Source organism: Rhinoraja longicauda, chromosome 8 (assembly GCF_053455715.1).
Source record: "Rhinoraja longicauda isolate Sanriku21f chromosome 8, sRhiLon1.1, whole genome shotgun sequence".
Classification (NCBI taxonomy): Eukaryota; Metazoa; Chordata; class Chondrichthyes; order Rajiformes; family Arhynchobatidae; genus Rhinoraja; species Rhinoraja longicauda.
The window spans coordinates 49,351,399-49,369,301 of record NC_135960.1 but is presented as its reverse complement, the minus strand read 5'-3'; the positions used below and the strand labels follow the sequence as shown (position 1 = coordinate 49,369,301).

General features: G+C 40.9%; 1 protein-coding gene across 1 annotated transcript in view; it reads right to left on the bottom strand.

Annotated features, from left to right (window-relative positions):
• Window positions 1-17,903, bottom strand: part of LOC144595940 (kalirin) — a 351,636-nt gene that overhangs the window by 14,519 nt on the left and 319,214 nt on the right. The window contains exons 18-23 of the mRNA XM_078403892.1: window positions 16,769-16,918; window positions 12,780-12,894; window positions 12,171-12,286; window positions 11,063-11,185; window positions 3,337-3,519; window positions 2,160-2,278 (exon numbers count right to left, since the gene is read on the bottom strand). Coding sequence (XP_078260018.1) covers window positions 2,160-2,278; window positions 3,337-3,519; window positions 11,063-11,185; window positions 12,171-12,286; window positions 12,780-12,894; window positions 16,769-16,918 — 806 coding nt within the window. The remainder of the gene's footprint in view (window positions 1-2,159; window positions 2,279-3,336; window positions 3,520-11,062; window positions 11,186-12,170; window positions 12,287-12,779; window positions 12,895-16,768; window positions 16,919-17,903) is intronic.

Genomic DNA, 17,903 nt, shown 5'->3' with positions numbered 1-17,903 from the left:
TTTATTCACAAAATTCACAGCATTTTGTCAGTGTGAATATGGTGAGCTGAAGAGCCTGATTCTGTGCTGAATGACAATGACACTATAACTGCCTTCAAATTGAAATATTACTGGGACCATATCAGCTAAGTCTGTACTTTAGAATTCGGAGAACATGGACATCAGGTTTTGATATGAATCTGCAAAATGACTCTCAAATCCCAAGGACAATAACGGCACACTTTCCTGCTATAAAGCAGTATTATTGGAAGAGAAAATAATAATTCATGAGGAACCAAAGGCAAGAATATAGAAAAGAAGAATGTGCTTTGTTACTTCAGCAAAAGAGTCACAGAATCATAAACTACTGATCTTTTCCAGAATTCAGGATCCCTAGCTGTGAGAGAGTCTTCAAATAAAAACAGAAAGAGTTTTGGAGAAACAGTTAGTTGTTTGTAACAGTTTAAGTGCTTGTACAATACTAATGATATGAGAGATCAGACAATGCTTGAGACGTTTGCTGAACAGCAAAGTCATTCCAAGCACATTGCAATTTACTACAAAGAAGAAGAACGATGTGAGGATATAAGGAACTGCAGATGCTATGCTGTAATAGCACATATATTTTGTAAAAGAACACTGAATGCTGGAGTAACAGCGGGTCGGGCAGCATCTATAGAGGGATTGGATAGGCAATGTTTCTAGTCGGAACTCTTCTTCATACTAGGGATGGGTTAGGGCGGCACATTGGCACATTTGGCCTGACAGCACCAGAGACCTGGGTTTGATCCAGACTGGCCGCTCTTTCATAATTCCAGCATTTGCATTTCCTCATATTTCCTTGTTCTTCACACAGTTTTGCCTCTCTGAACTCATCTCTAACCTAATTTAGCCCTCTGCCATGTGCTTTCGGAAGCTAGCTAATTAAATGGTGCTTGACTCTTGCTTGAAAAAGGGTCCTGACCCAAAACATCACCACTCCATGTTCTCCAGCGATGCAGCCTGGCCCGCGGAGTTACTCCAGCACTTGGTGTCCGCTTGGGATCCTGAATTCTGCAAAATATCTTCAGCGAATTGTTTCACAAGGAAGGCAAACCTGTTCTTGTATTCTGGGCAGGAATATCCCACCATGAAAAAGTATTGCAATTTTGCTTCTTGAAGCTATTCTTCCTTCAATTAGATCTTAACTCTATCCATGCCCCTTTGTTCAAAAAAATTATCAATCCTAGTTCTATAATGTCTTATTAACTTAGCCAATTCACACATATAGAATTGAGAACCTGCAGCAATGTGTATAGCAATGATTAATTTGCAGCGATATTTGTTACGTTATACAGGTACACCGCTGATTTTTTGGCACCTCCTTCAATCCAGACTAAATTATGAGTGTACTTGGAATCCCCCTGGAAATTCCCCCTGAAAATCAGGCACCTCAAACTCATTGGGACTTCTGTGGCCAATCAGCGGTTTGAATATGCCCCCTGCAGCCGGGGCTCTGGAACTTCGGCCCATAGCCACTTCTAGGGCTGATTCGTGTGTCGAATTTGCCATCTGTGCCCAAGGCTTTGGAACTCCGGCCCAGTCTGAACCGGCAGATCCATTCCCATAGCCGACTTCCAAGGCCGACTTCCCCCCCTACCCCCATAATGGATAAGACAGCAAGGCTCTGGAACCAAGGGTGCCGGAATATTAGTGGTGGACCTGCACTGATCTGGCCAAAATGTTATAGTGAGATATGTTCAATGGCTTCTTTGTTATCACATGCACCAAGGTACAGTGAGATTCTTTTTTTGCATACAGATTAGGGTGATTATTTCCATACATAAATATGTTAGCACATAATGCAGCCATCTGAGTTTATATGTAATACTCGCAAGGTTTTGGCACCATCTAATTCACATTGACTGATTGTATAATTTCACTGACCTAATAAACCTTTCACAAATCTTGCTGCAGATTCTCAATTCCATCCATGTGAATTGAATGCATTGCATTCATAATAAAGCTGAAAATATAGCATTCAGCTATATTTATTATTTATACTTCTCTGGCCATAAATGTCTTCTTCAGCTTCATCCATACATTAACCGAGGTAAATGTGCTTTAAACAAAATAATCCAATGTTTGTATATGACTAAAGTACATCTTAATCATTATCATAATTACAACTTGATTCTTACTCTTTCTTTCTTGCCGATTTCCTTTTCTCTTCATTGGCTTCGTGGTTGGCATCTCGAAGTTTAACCTCGGGGTCAGTGAGACTTGCTGGGATGATATCCAGTTCCAGATCTTTATTGTCCTGGGGTGAAAACAAGAGCTGCACCATTACACATCACACTCAACCTCAAAAAGAAAGGCACCAGAAACACTTGGAACACAACCTGAGTGTAAACATGCAGAGGAGATCAAGATTTAGAACACTTGCTCTCTTTATTTACGTCTGAGACAATAAACAGTACGTTTACTTTCCAGTTTATCTATTTTTAATTGATGTTGGCAATAAATTATTCTACTGGTAATTCAAAGATATCATAATATCATAATATACGATCTTTGTTCTATCTCCATTGAAGGTTAAGTGGAGACTTGATAAAACTATAAAATTACAAGAGGCATAGATAGGGTAAACAGTCAAAACCCTTTTTGCAGGGTGGAAATGTTCAACACTAGAGGGCATAGCTACAAAGTGAGAAGGGGAAAGTTTAATGGAAATGAATGGGGCAAGAGAGGTGACGGTCTGAAATGTACTGCCCGGTGTGGTGGTGGAGATAGATACCAGAGTGGTGTTTAAGAGATTTTTAGATAGACATGTGGAAGTGCAGGGAATAGAAGGATATGGATCATGTACATGCAGATGAAATTAGTTTAACTTGGCATCATGTTCGGCACAAACATTGTGGAAAATACTGACCTTCCAGCGGTGTGTAAGCATTTCTCGATCCATCAACAGTAAAATAGTGCAGATACAATGAGGAAGCTTTGTTGCTGCGGGCCATGTGAAACCAAGACTCAATGAATGTTCTTTTCAATTTTTGCCATGTTATGGCAATATTGAAAAATATAAAGGTATGGCAATATCAGTATGTGTCAAATTCATGGCCTTGTGTTGCCTTCCTATAATTGCTCGCTGTGACTTTATTAGAGGGACTGACAGAAAAGCCCATCAAGAAACTGTGACAAATTCAGAGACCATTTTTTTTAATGACAGATGACAAAATATTATTTTGCCTGCAAACGTTGTACAAGGAGCTTTACCATTCAATGGATCTTTTGCAGCATGGAGCCTGACACCCAGACAAATGACAAAGTCCTTACACAACTGTTCACATGATGATGTGCTCAAGGGATCTTGCTTACCTCTGAAGTGATCCCAAGGCCCTTTTCCAAAAAGGATCTGTATTTTCCCATTCTCAATGAGAAATCTCGATAGCGCTTATCCACAGCCGTGACCCATTTCTTAATTTCACAGACGTGAGCGTGCCCCTTTTCTACAAAACTATCGGCGAGCTGAATGATGAGTTTCACCTTCTCCTTGGTTTGCTAGGTAGAGAGGAAACATTGTTGATATCAATATAGATCAATATCATTGTATCATTTTGTCAATATAGATAAAAACAACCCTCTAGTTCTTAACTTATTCTAGTCCAAGAAGAATCATATCTTTCTTGAGCTCCTCTTGTTTCTCTGAAGTATATGCACAGAGTCTAGAGTAAGGGAGTCAAAAACCAGAAAATATAGGTTTAAGGTGAGAGGGGCAAGATTTAATAGGAACCTGAGGGGCAACTCTTTCACTCAAAGGGTGGTTAGTATATGGAACAAGCTACCAGAGGAGGTAGTTGAGGCAGATACTATAACAGTATTTAACGTATTTAAAAGACACTTAGACAGGTACATGTGGAGGAAAGGATTAGAGAGATATGGGTCAAAAGTAAGCAAATGGGACCATCTTGGATGGGGCATTTTGGTCAGCATAGACAGGTTGGGCCAAAGAGCCCGTTTCCATGCTGTATGGTCTGTGGCTCGAGATTAGTTACTTTGTATTCTCGATTCACCTTTGTGAAGCTGCTTCAGGAAACCTTTCTATTCCCCAATCTTTGGTTTTGGAATCCAAATCGGCCTAACACTGCAGTAGGTAGCTCAGGTTCCCAGCTTATTTGCAACAAAAATCAGAAACATGAAATATAAACACATCTCTTAATACCATTTTAAGTTGCTGGTCAAAGGAGTAAAACATATTTAACTTATACTCAAAGCAAATAAGGTAATATTTATTCTAGTTGACCAGTTGAATAATTTAGATTCACTAATAATCTACAATAATAGGAAACAGATAACATTAAGGCATAAGGGGAAAAAACATGTTAGAGATTATGCAGGACACAGGCTATTTAAAGTGTTACAAGCATTTCTCAACATTACTCAATCTTACAAAGCACAGTAATTGGAAAAACATGACTAAGAGCAGTCATAAATCAAGAGAATAGACTATTCAGCACTTGAAGCCTGTTGCAAAATTCAATTAGATTGTGGACAATTTGTACCTCATCGGGAAGAAGGTTCAAGAACTGGATAAACGTGACCACCGGGTTCAAGAATAGCTTCTTGCCGACAGCCATCAGGCTCCTGAGCACTACACAACACTAACCTCATGGATTTCTAAGCATCATCTATGGTGCATTAAGGACTTCTGTTTTGCATTAGTATTAAAGTTATTAATTTATTGTATTTTTTAATTATTATGTCATCTATATTGTGTTTATGGGCCTGTTAAGCTGCTACTGGTGAGAATGTCATTGTTCTTGTTGGTACATATGACAATTAAACACCCTTGATACTTGACTCTCACCAATGTTGATATCATCACTTAGCACCATTTTACCAATTCTAGTCTTGACGTAACATCCGTGGCCTTTTTGAGGAAAATTAATCAATCAGATATAAAAATAAAGTAGGAAGAGTGGAGACGAATCGTTGAAAAAGGCAAGAAGATGTAGGTTAGTTAGGAGTTAAATTTGCATTACTTTTGGGATGGTGTGAACAGGGGTAACTCTCGGGGTCACTGTACCACCAGATGAGCGAACTAGATTATAAGTCAATGTATGTTTTAACTGCTGTATGTTTATCAGGGAGGTGAGTGGATGTTTGATTGACTGAGGTCAGCCAAGTAGCCTCACCAAAAGTGAATGTTTGATCACCAAGTAGTGATTGATAGACCAGACCTGCGACCAAGTGGCCACTGAAGAGAGAAGGATAGTTGTAGCACTGGCAACACCGCCAGAGACAGAAGAAGCTTCACGGGAAGCAAGGGCTATCGGGACAGGCAGGAGATTGGAGCTGACCTGTCGTGATCTTATTGAAGAACCTTGTGGGTTTGAGAGACAGTGTGGTCGCCACCTGCACTTATCTCCTATGTTCTTACAGGTTAGCACGCATATCAAGTCCCTGCAATATCACCCACGCCACTCTGCAAAAGCAGGACTGATAGAAACAGGAAATTAAAAAAAATCCCAGAAATAAATACCTTAAATTTATCTGATGTTGAGCAATATGCATGCTTACGATACCATCCTCTGGCAATGGTAAGTATTGCAATTATAATTTGCATGTGGTTTAAATGGAGTCGTGTTCCTCAGCGCTATAACATTACCCACACAGTGCCATCTATTGGCTACAGTAGAAGAAAATAGTGAGCGTATTGATCCCTGTCACTTCAAGAAGGCCTGTAAATATATTTGGATCAAAATACCGAAAATCTCTTGAGGTGTTAATGTAAGAAATTTAATAAAGAGACAACCATGAAGAAATAATAAGTTCATAAGTCATAGGAGCAGAATTAGGACATTTGGCCCATCGAGTCTACTCTGCCATTCAATCATGGCTGATCTATCTTTCCCCCTCAACCCCATTCTCCTGCCTTCTCCCCATAATGCCTGACTAATCCAGAATCTGTCAATCTTTGCCTTAAAAATACCCAAATGACGGCCTCCACGTCCGTCTGTGGCAATAAATTTCACAGATTCACCACCCTCTGGCTAAAGAAATGTTTCCTTATCTCCGTTCTAAACGTATGTCCTTTCATTCTGAGGCTATGCCCTCTGGTCCTAGACTCTCCCACTTGTGGAAACATCCTCCTCACATCCATTCTATCCAGGCCTTCCGCTCTAAGTATTAAGTAAAGAAGAAATGCCCGAGTACTGTGGGCAATTATAGATGTTCTTGATTATCAAAAGAACATGAACGTTTTGTTAAATTCAAGTAACTGAGGATGTACAGTGAATGTCAATCTCGCTGGCAGCATTCTTATCTCCTGAAGTATTAGACAAGTACTTAATTGATTGTGAAATGTGGAAAAAGCATCAGTAATTTATGTTATTTAATTCCATATAAAATTTCATACTGCATACAGACTACAGAGAAACTGAAAAACAGGAAAGTAAGAGATCTACATTTATATAGTGTTTAACACAACATCAGGATGCATCAAAATATGTTGTACTTTTGACCTGGAGCCATGCTTGTAATGTGCTTGTTGTACGAAACACAGCTGCTCGGTTGATTTATATCCAACCACATTGCTCTGTTTTAAACACGAGCACATGCAGTTGCCCTAATGTATGCTATAATCATCTTCTTTTGGCATGCACCATCCTCATTTCATCAGTGCCTTCACCTGCTCTCCATCAAACCACAGACCTGCCATTCTTTGGCCACACCTCTTTCCTCTGTACTGCATAAAATGTTCTCCTGTAGCATCTATGAGTTAATTTTCCTGCTTGTTGCATGATGCAGGGTTTTTGCATGTTTCGATTTCTGTAAAATGCCTGAACACTTTTCCCACCTGAATAACACTAAATGTCCCACCTGGACTCCTCCTCCTCCCCCTTCCCCTTCCTCCACCCACATTCCTTTCTCTGGCTTCACAATTTGCAACTCTTTAATCCTTTTACCTCACACCTTCTGGTTTAATCTTTGGCCTTTGCCCAACCATCTGTCCCCCCCCCACCTGTGTCATCTATTACTTACCATACGTTGTCCTGTCTCTCCTCTCTCCCAGATTTCTTCTCCCCCCCCCCCCAACTCCACCCACCCCACAATCAGTTTGAATGTTCCCAGCCAAAAATGTCACCTATCCGTGCCCTCCGGAGATGCTGCCTGACCTGCTGAGTGCTCCAGCACTTTATATCTTTTTTTGTCAATCAGCATCTGCAGTTCCTTGTGTCTCCTGCATGAAGGCATGTTGTTGCCTCTGTTCTTTAACACTCTCCAGGGGCCTATCATGTACAGTACAAGTCCTGCCCTGGTTTAGCTTATCAAAATGCAAAGCCTCACACCTGCCCAAGTTAAATTCCATCTGCCATTCCTTGGCCCATTTCCCCAGTTCATCTACATTCTGTTGTAATCTAAGAAAACCTTTTTTCACTGTCCACCTTATCACCAATTTTGGTGTTATCCGTATTTTCACCAACATGATCACCCAAGTCATTTATATGGACCCAGCACAAATCCCCATGGCACAGCACAGGTCCCAGATCTCCTAAACAAATCCCACTCACATCCTCTATCTCTTTAGGACAGCACATTGGCATAGCTGCCTTACAGCGCCAGACACAGGTTTGATCCTGACTAAGGGTGCTATCTGTATGGAGTTTGTACGTTTGCCCCAAGACCACATTGGTTTTCGGGTGCTCCGGTTTCCTCCCACACTGCAAAGACGTGCAGGTTTGTAGGTTAATTGGCTTTGGTTAGTTATAAAATTGTCCCTAGTGTGTAGGGTAGTGCTAGTGTACAGGGTGCACATTGGTCGGCGTGGACACACTGGGCCGAAGGGCTTGTTTCCACATTGTATCTCTGAAGACTAAAGTCTCCTTCCACAAATCCAATTCTGTATCCACTTAGCTACCTCACCCTGGAGCGCGAGTGATCTAACCTTCCAGACTAGCCTACCGTACAAAACCTTGCCAAGGGCCTTGCTAAAGTCCACGGAGACAACATCTACCACCCTGTAAGGTTGAAATGAAAATTAACAGAACCTTGATAATTCAACTTTTAGTAACTCAGAACTGGAAATGAAAATCATGACATAATACAAGTATAAATGTCAGCACAGAAGGCACTGGATATAAGAAAAATATACATTGCACAGGGAACTTTGCAAAACATCTCCTCTGCAGCATTTAACCAATTAACTGGGGCAGCGCAGTGGTGCAGCTGGTAGAGTTGCTGCTTTACGGCACCAGAGACCTATTTTCAATCCTGACTTCAGGTGCTGTTTGTGTGGAGTTTTGTTCTTCCTGTGACTGCGTGGGTTTCCCCTGGTGCTCTGGTATCCTCCCCAAAGACCCGCATGTTTGTAGGTTATTTGGCTTTTGTAAATTCCCTCTAGTGTGGGGAGTGGATGCAAAAGTGGGATAACACAGAACTAATGTGAATGGATGATCAATGGCTGGCACGGACTCGGTGGCCTGAAGAGCCTGTTTCCATGCGGTATCTCTAAACTACAACTAATTGGAAATTTGGGACCAAGTTAAATAGAGGGCCCCCAAACAAACTGACAGACTCAAAACACTGAATCCGTCTGTTTGTTGCTGAGCTAATCAGTTTTAGACTCTTTGCCAAATTAGACAATGCAAGATCTGTAATTCAATTGCTTTCATAAGGACGAAAGAAAAAAATGAAAGGGAAAGGTCGGATACTTTATTCCCCAATGTCTCTCTTACTGAAGAGTGGTTTCGATTTTTAAGCAGATCATATTTTTGGCAATAAAGAAATATATATATTTTTAATTCTACACTTAAAAAAATATATTTGTTTCAGAAAGTTGGGCACCACTCAAGAGCATTTAAAATACTAAACTAGTGGACGGCATTGCTCTTGTCAAAGTCTTCAAGGGTGTTTTGAAGGCAGGACACCTTCAATGCTTTGCCGCTTCACAGGTTACACCACTGAGGTCTGGTCAGCAAAACATAGAAGGGCATTATTCAGGCCAGTGGAGTTCAAAGACTAGAGGGCATAACTTTAAGGTGAAAGGGGCAAAGTTTAACAGAGATGTACGAGACAAGTTTTTTCACACAGAGAGGGGTGGAACACGCTACCAGGTGCGGTGGTGGTGGAGGTAGATTTGATAGTGTAATTTAAGAGCCTTTTAGGTAGGCACATGGATACACAGAAAATAAAGGGATATGGATATCATGTGCAGGCAGATATGAGTTGGCCTTGGCATCAAGTTCGGCATGGGTATTGTGAGCCGAAGCACCTGTTCCTGGGCTGCACTGTTCTATGTTAACACTTCAGATGTTATAGTTCATGGTGAAAAAGCTGCAGTCTTGTTGGCGTTCGAGATTCAGTGTGGATGACAACACAAGTAGATAGAGTGGTAAAGAAGGTGTGTGGTGTCCTATGCTCTATACTCCCTGTATTCAGACGAGGTAACCGGGGATGTGGGGCGGCCACAGACGGCAACAGTCAGTAGTGGGCCCATGCCGACAACATCTGGCTCATTGTAGTAACCAGTCATACAGAAAAATACGTTAAATCACACGTGCCGCAGCTGGCTAACAGCTCACCATCTGCCCTACACAGAATTAACACACGGACGAGTGCGGGTAGAAATAAACAGTATTCAGAATGAATAAAGAAGGTAAAACAATCAGATTATTTGTGTGGAGTTTCTGCATATGTTACCTATTCTTACTTCCAATCACATCATTTCTCTCATTTTATGATGTGAGATTGATGCAATTGATACCAAAAACGATCCCGAATCTTAGCAAAAATAATTCTGGTGCAAAACACATCTTGAAAATGTCCTTGTGGAATGATTTACTTTGCTGCATTTTCTAAAGTTCAGGGAGCAATAAAGAGAATATTCTGGTATAATGATCCAACGGATATGCAATTTTAATGTATTAATGGATGATTATAATGTTCTGTTTTTGTTGGGGTCATATTTCTTTCAATTAAAATCATAAAATGTCACTAAACAAGAAAGGAAGATTCAATTATATTCCAAATAGCTGAAGCTGTTAACTGTCTCTTGTAGACCGAAACATTCAAGGAAACTACCAAAACATTGATCAGCACAGTACATCAAATGCAAGGACTTGGATATCTGTTTTAAAATCTTGCTCAAAGGTGGATTTAACTCAGCCTAAAATATTCACTGGCAAAGGCATTAACAAGTTGGTGGGTCAGAGATTTGCGAACTAAGCTATCATTTTAGAATTTACTTTTAGACTTCAGACATTTAAACTTTAGAGTTTAGAGATACAGCTAGGAAACAGGCCCTTTGGCTCATCATGTCCACGCCGACCAGCGATTACCCCATACACTAGCACTATCCTACATACTAGACCCAATTTACAATTTTACCAAAGCCAATTAACCTACAAACCTGTCCGTCTCTACAGAGTGGGAGGAATCCCTGGAATCCAGTTCTGACTGTACTTGAAGTGAAAACCTCAGCTGCATTCTCCCTGCAGGGGACTGGATGCCAATTGTGTTTTACAGTGTAATCATGAAGTTATTTAGGATAATTTAAATGGCTGTAGTTTTCAATTGTCTGTTTTCTTTTTAGACATTTAATTTTTCACAGTTTTTAATAAGCTTGTCTTGCGCCACACAAAAGCTTGCCTATCAATTGGCAATCATGGATGGGCGACATTTCATCTCGGGACCTTTCTTTATTCTGCTCTTACAAAATTCTGAGGTCTGAAAAAAGTTTCCCAGTCCGAAACGTCACCTATCCATGTCCTTCAGAGATGCTGCCTGATCCGCTGAGTTACTCCAGCACTTTGTGTTTTACATCAGGTGCCAGCATCAGCCGTTCCTTGTGTCTTCTTAATTACACTTCTATCCCGACATTTCCTTCTTCCCAATGAAATAAATGGGCTTTTTAGATTTTCAACAGACAAAGAATCCCGCAGTGGGGTGTGGTTGGCCCGAGACCAAAGACTGTCTGAGCAAAGTTCAGGACTTCTATCGTTATTTTGTGGTTCTGACCTCTGCCCAGTTTCATCGATGAAAGCTTGCAGTGGTAAATCCTGACAGTTAATCACTCGGAGAGGAACAAGTTATTTATTCTTACCTTGGCAGATATCCTGAAGTCACTGTATTCTTTCATGAGGTCCTGAGTTTCTTCAGTAGTTTCCCCAGCAGAGGTGTGGGTGGAAAGATAATACTCGCCTGTTTCTTGGATCCAGTCCAAAGCCTGTTGGGTGTACGAGGAATAACACCAACCTGAATGTCCTGCTTAAAATAACAAAGTTCTCTTCCCAAACACAATATCAAATTCTTTACATCTTCCTCCCATCAATCATTACATTACAAACTAAAATTGGAGCTGCACAGAAACAAATGGGAAAAAGAAATCTCAGAAAACACAAAGCATGCCTCTGTATCTAAGGCCCTCTGTTAACTTTATAAGTCCTCTCCTTTCCTTACAAATGACCCACTATTTATAGACAAAAGTGCAGAAGTTAAAAATGTTTCTTTGGTGTTCCTTGGAGTGCACAAGCGAACAGATATCTCAAATGTTTTCATTCCTAGTGACTGATTTTCCATCTATATACTTAAATTACTACAGATCTCTGCGAAGTTAGCATATTCAAAACAGTTTTTATGTTTTAGAGACAGGTAATATTGCCATAATGGACTTGAACAAATGCAAAGGTTTTACTCAGGTTTTAATCAGACACTGGTCACTGATGGATGGCAGCAAAGTAGGACATGAAGTGTGAGAGTAACTCAGCAGGTTTATTTAGTTTAGTTTAGAGGCATAGCGTGGATGGACCGAGCAGACCAACGGTCACTTGTTCACACTAGTTCTTTGTTATTCCAGTTTCACATCCTACACACCAGGGGCAATTTACAGAAGCCAATTAACCTACAAACCTGCACGTATTTGGGATGTGGGAGGAAGCTGGAGCACCCGGAGAAAACCCACATGGTTAGAGGGAAAACATACAAACTCTATGCAGATAGTACCATCGTCAGGATCGAACCTGGGTCTCCGGCGCTGTAAGGCAGCAGCTCTACCGTAGCGCCACCCGAAATGGCACCTATTCATGGTCTCCAGAGAGACTGCCTAACCTGCTGAGTTACTCTAGCACTTTGAGTCTTTTTTGTTTGCAAACCAACATCTTCAGTTCCTTGTGTCTCTATGAAATCAAAAAGATGGGGTAGAGTACACATACCTGTTTGGCACTCCTTTCAAACACAACATACTGTTGGCACTGATCTAACCTCCTCTTTTTCATCGTCCAGAAGTGAAGGACTCTATTCTCTCTCTGCAGGAGCTCACTCAGAATAGCTGCACAAGCAAACAGAAAAACACTGTCACACTCCCAGGTCCTGCCACCTTGTGGGGCTAAATGCTTTTGTACGCTGAGAATGATGAAAGGACATCGAGCCTCAACACAGTGAGGCGGGAAGAGTTATCATCAGGAGGTTCAATAGCAGAAATTATATAAATACAGTAGAAGTCGACAATTTAGGAAGGGCCGAATTGTTACAGGGTGGATCAAAACAAAATCTAATCACACATTTCTAGATGAAGACTGTTCTCGGTATCAGGAATGCATTTTAATTCAGATTATAAAAAAATGAAAGACCTGGTACATGTAGAATGTAAAGTCAACAATGTAAATTTTTAGGTGTGAATGAAAATAAGCAAAATCATTATCATTATTCCTTTTGAAGACCATCTATTGGAAAGGCAGCTGTATTCAACAAGGAAACAATCTGTTGAAATGATACTTGCAGATTACAAATGAGCCATTTGCTCTTTTGGAATCCAGACCCACCTTTAACTTGCTGCTCTGGGCCTCTGGTGTGTGCAGCCACCCCAGGCATGCTCACATTGTTCCTGTGAATGTACTTCAGAAACACCTCAGCATTCCTGCGCGCAAGAGTGCAAGCCTAGGAGCACACAATGAGGCGATTATTCATCACAGCGTATTGGTATTCACTTTCCCCTCAAATTGATCATGCCAGCCACTGTCCAACCTAATGTTGAAAACTAGGTCTTTATTTGGGGGAGCGGGGGCAAGGGAGAGTGGGTGTGAAGATGATAGTTGGTGATTTTGAAGGCAGAGGGAAAGCAGAAGTACTTGAGATAGAGCACAGAAGAAAGAGAACAGATCCTTCTGCCCACGATGCCTGTGCTGACCATGATGCCAATTTAATCTGCGCATCTGCCTACTGGTGGCCTAAATCCCTCCATTCCCTGCCTGTCCATTAGTCTGTCTGAATGTCTCTTAAATGTTGCTGTCTCCACCATTTTCCCTGTCCTTGTGTTCCAAGCCTCCACCACACTCTGTGTAAAAGAAACACCACATAAATCTTCTTTAAACTTTCCCCCTCTCGTGCTAAAGCTATGCCCTCCAGTATTTGACATGTCAACTATTATTATTGAGAATAGTAAAACAATTCAAGTATTTAAACTAAGTCTTTAAAATGCAGCATTGAGTCATTCTATTGAATTGGATTTTGTGTACAGCAACAAAATGATCTTATAGAAAGTTGCCCACGGAAATGTACACTCTTTTTGGTGTAGACTTTCCTGTTCCCAGTCTGTCAGTTCCAGAACAACTCCAGGATCCAGCTACAGTGATCTCACAAAGCAGGCATTTACACAACAGAATTATGACAGAGTGGCGTCACAGGTAGATGGGGCGGTCAGAAAGGCCTTAGGCACATCGGCCTTCATCAGTCAGAGAACTGAGAATATAAGTTGGGAGGTCAAGTATATAAAACGTTGGTAAAACCACATTTAGAGTATTGTGTTCAGTTTTGGGCACCACGTTATAGAAAATATGTTGTCAAGCTGGAAAAGGTGCAGAGAAGATTTACTAGGATGTTGCCAGGAATCAAGGGCCTGAGCTATAGGAAGCGATTGAACAGGCTGGGACTCTATTCCATGGAGCAAATGAGGATGAGGGGTGATCATATAGAGATGTACAAAATCATGAGAGGATCAGATAGTGTAAACATAGAGTTTCTTGCCCAAAGTAGGGGAATTGAGAACTTCCTTCACATCTTGACAGATAGCATTCTGATCAGTCTTTTGTTCCCTGAGCTAGCTTTGTATTAAAATTCTGCTCTTTTAGTTTGCATGTTCATGCACACTTGGCCTAACGATCATTGGAGTAACACTTTGACTGGGAATGAGAGCTTTACAGAAGGATAAGGAAAATAAAGAATCATGGAATGAGCCAAAGCAAGAATTAAAAGAATGGATTTTACAAATCTGCCGATCAAATTTGTGAAAGTCCAAATCTTTCATGCAAATTCATAAAGCCAATCTTAATATCATCAGAGTCACACAATCAGTTGAAAATGTAGAAATCATACACAGAGAAGTGGGAGAGAGAGGAATAAAGTATAAAATAGATAGTGGAAAGACAATTTGAAAGGGGAAGCAAATTGTAAAACAACAAAGGAGAGAGGGACAAATATTGCCTGTATTTTTGTCCATGAGTAGTCTGAAGAGATTTACTGAAATGGTACAAAATGGAAAAAGAACTGAATGTACTAATTAAATAATTAATAATTGCTTATTTGACAATCAATCAACTAGAACCATTTCCAGTCCATTTCTTCAAAGGAATTAATTCTAAGGGGAATTAATTGTACTGTCATATCGCAGACATTAGCATTATGAGGCAATTTTTAAGTAACACTGGCAATAGGGAACCTCATTTGTACCTTCTTTAGTCAAATATTAAAATTAATATTTGAGCAGTCTCATTATTCAATAATTTATTAGCAGTGACGTTTAAAACACATTTAAATGTTAGAAAAAAGTTTGAAAGGTTTGATCCAGAGAAGTGTAAAAAAATTCATTCCAAATTGCACGATAAGACAGCATCAGTGTAATGTAGAAACAAAAAACTGCAGGTGCTGGTTTACAAAATAAGACACAAAGTGCTGGAGTGATTCAGCGGGTCAGGCAGCATCTCTGGAGAACATGGAGAGGTGACGATTCGGGTCCAGTCTGAAGAAGGGTCCCGACCTGAAACATCACCTATCCACGTTCACCAGAGATGCTGCCTGACCTGCTGAGCGACTCCAGCACTATGTGGCCTCATCAGTGCAATGTACTTTATCATCATAATTCATTCCATTTAAATCAATGGAATGGATTTTGCAGAAGAGCACAACTCTTTGATGCTTCTGTACAGGGCATTAAGCGCCACAGACTGGGGAAGATCCTCGAAGCAAAGAGGTTTGCATGAGACACGCACCGTGACTGGAAGTCATAAACATGTCACCATTAAATCCAATTGGGAATACACGAGAAATATATTCATCCAAGGAATGGTTAGAATGTGGAAATCTCATCCACAAGTGTTGCAGTAAAGAGCATTAATGAAGTTCGGGAGAAATTTAATTAACATCTGAGGGAAAAATATTTTGTGACAATGTTACATAAAGTAGGTAGGCACAAAATGCTGGAGTAACTCAGCGGGACAGGCAGCATCTCTGGAGAGAAGGAATGGGTGACCTTTAGATAAAGTGGGATTGGAGGAGGCATGTGTGGAGCATAAAAGTGGGATAAACCAGTTGGGCTGAATAGCTTGTCTTTGTACATTCTACATAATTCTGTTTAAATTAAAACAATGATATTTGACAGTGAGAGACAACCTCAGCTGGAGGGGCTGCAAGTTGATTAATGTGAGAAATGGAAATGCATTAACTGATGTTTGTTGCTAACCACACACACACACACGCACACACACTAGAAAAGGTGGATTTTCCTGAACAAAATTCAATAGCATAGTAATGTAATCTAATAATCATTTCATGGACTGGTTGACTGACGTTTGAATATTGAACCATTTATTTTGCTTGGACAGCTTACAACCCGGCGGTATGTACATTGATTTCTCTAATTTCAAGTAACCCTTGCATTCCCTCTCTCTCTGCCCCAGTTGTAAATATGTGGAATTCACTGCCTCAGAAGGCAGTGGAGGCCAAGTCTCTGAATGCATTCAAGAGAGAGCTAGATAGAGCTCTTAATGATAGCAGAGTCAGGGGGTATGGGGAGAAGGCAGGAACGGGGTACTGATTGAGAATGATCAGCCATGATCACATTGAATGGTGGTGCTGGCTCGAAGGGCTGAATGTCCTACTCCTGCACCTAATGTCTATTGTCTATTGCCAAACCGAGTCGTCCTGCTGTTCCACTGTTTGCATCCATATATACCTTCGTTATCACCTTGAACCTTTTCATACCTCTCATTTGCCTGTCCCTTGACTCTCAGTCTGAAGAAGGGTCTCAGCCCGAATCTCCAGAGATGCTGTCTGACCCGCTGAGTTACTCCAGCACTTTTGTGTCTATCTTAAGCATTTATTTATTTTGGACAAAATGTATTGCTTTGTATTAATGGTCTGTTTACCATTGGCACAGGAGTGCATGCAATAGGCCCTGACATTACTGAGTATAGAGTGGATGGAGTGCTTAACTTTTGTTGGGGAAAGGGAGAGCCAGAGGAAGCAGTGTGGATGAATCTCAGACCAATCCCACATGCTAGAAGTTGGACCATGAACTGGTAAGATCACAAAAAAAGGCTTCACAGGCTCCCAAGGGACATAACTAAACCTGAAATGGATTACTTTTTAGATGTCTGAACACTTCGGATGCTGTGTTCATTAGGCTTTGGGGCCTGTCTGTGCAGGTTCCAGCCTGGAGCTAAGGAGTCAATAGCTTATGGACTACTGCCTAAGTGTTAACGGAATAAGTCCCTGGTTTCAAAGAATTTTTTTAAAGTACTCGTTAAAAAATAACTACCTTGAGGAAGGCTTCTTTTTGCTCCAAATGTTTGCTTATTAGTGGTGTGATGTGGTCGGTTTCAGCATTTGGCCCCAGTTTATCTTGGCCTCTGCACCAGTCCTCATCCCTGCGGTATTCTTGTTCCAAACTCTCGAGAACACTGCACACCTAGTAAAAGCGAACAACCATTGGAGTTGACAGTTTAACACACTGTGGACAATTAGACAGCAGTTCACGTGATTGTCCCTGAGCTCAGCAGCTGAACTCCGGTCTTGACATCATGAGATCAAACATTCCAAATTCCATTTCAAGACATGAGCATATTCTTAATCCACACTTCATTACACAGTTGAAAGGAGAGCTACACTATCAAAAGTGCTACTTATCTGATGACATATTTCCCTCTAAATTCAATATAAAGTATTTGTTGGCATTATTTGAAGAACAGATCTCCAAGTATTTTTGCTAATGTTTCTCTCAGTTGGAACTTAATGGGTAGACTGCAAGGAGTGACTGCGAATTTGCTGAAACTTACTTGATTTAACACTAAAAACCTATGTTTGGGATTGTGTGCCAGTTTTAATCAGTCTTTACAACCCAGTGGTATGAATGTTGATTTCTCTAATTTCAAGTAATCCCTGCATTCCTTCTCTTCCCACCTCCTCCACCCTAGTCGTCTGACTAGTTCCACTGTTCACACCCCTGTATCCTTTCGTTACCACTGCTTCCTCAGCCAACAATGGGCCAGTATGGGCTCCACCCTTCCTTGGTCATCTGTTGCTGGCCCACATTTGCTCTGGCCTTTTCCTACCTCCAGCTCCTCCCCACCCCCTACTTTGACTCTGAAGAAAGATTCCGTCCTGAAACATCACCTGTTCCTTTTCTCCAGAGATGTTGCCTGACCCGCTGTGTTGCTCCAGCACTTGTGTCTATCTTAATCGGACATTATGTGGAAAGGAGCCATTAATATGAACAAGAACGATCTTCAGTACAAATCTATTTATTTGTAGAAAACTTTGATACTTTAAGGACATTGAAACCAGCCATAGCGCATGGGGCAATGTGGTCTTGAACTATCACGTCATAGTAAATATTTAAGTTAATTGAGCAAATTGAAACATCCCGGATAAGGTCAGGGATGGGATTAAATTGC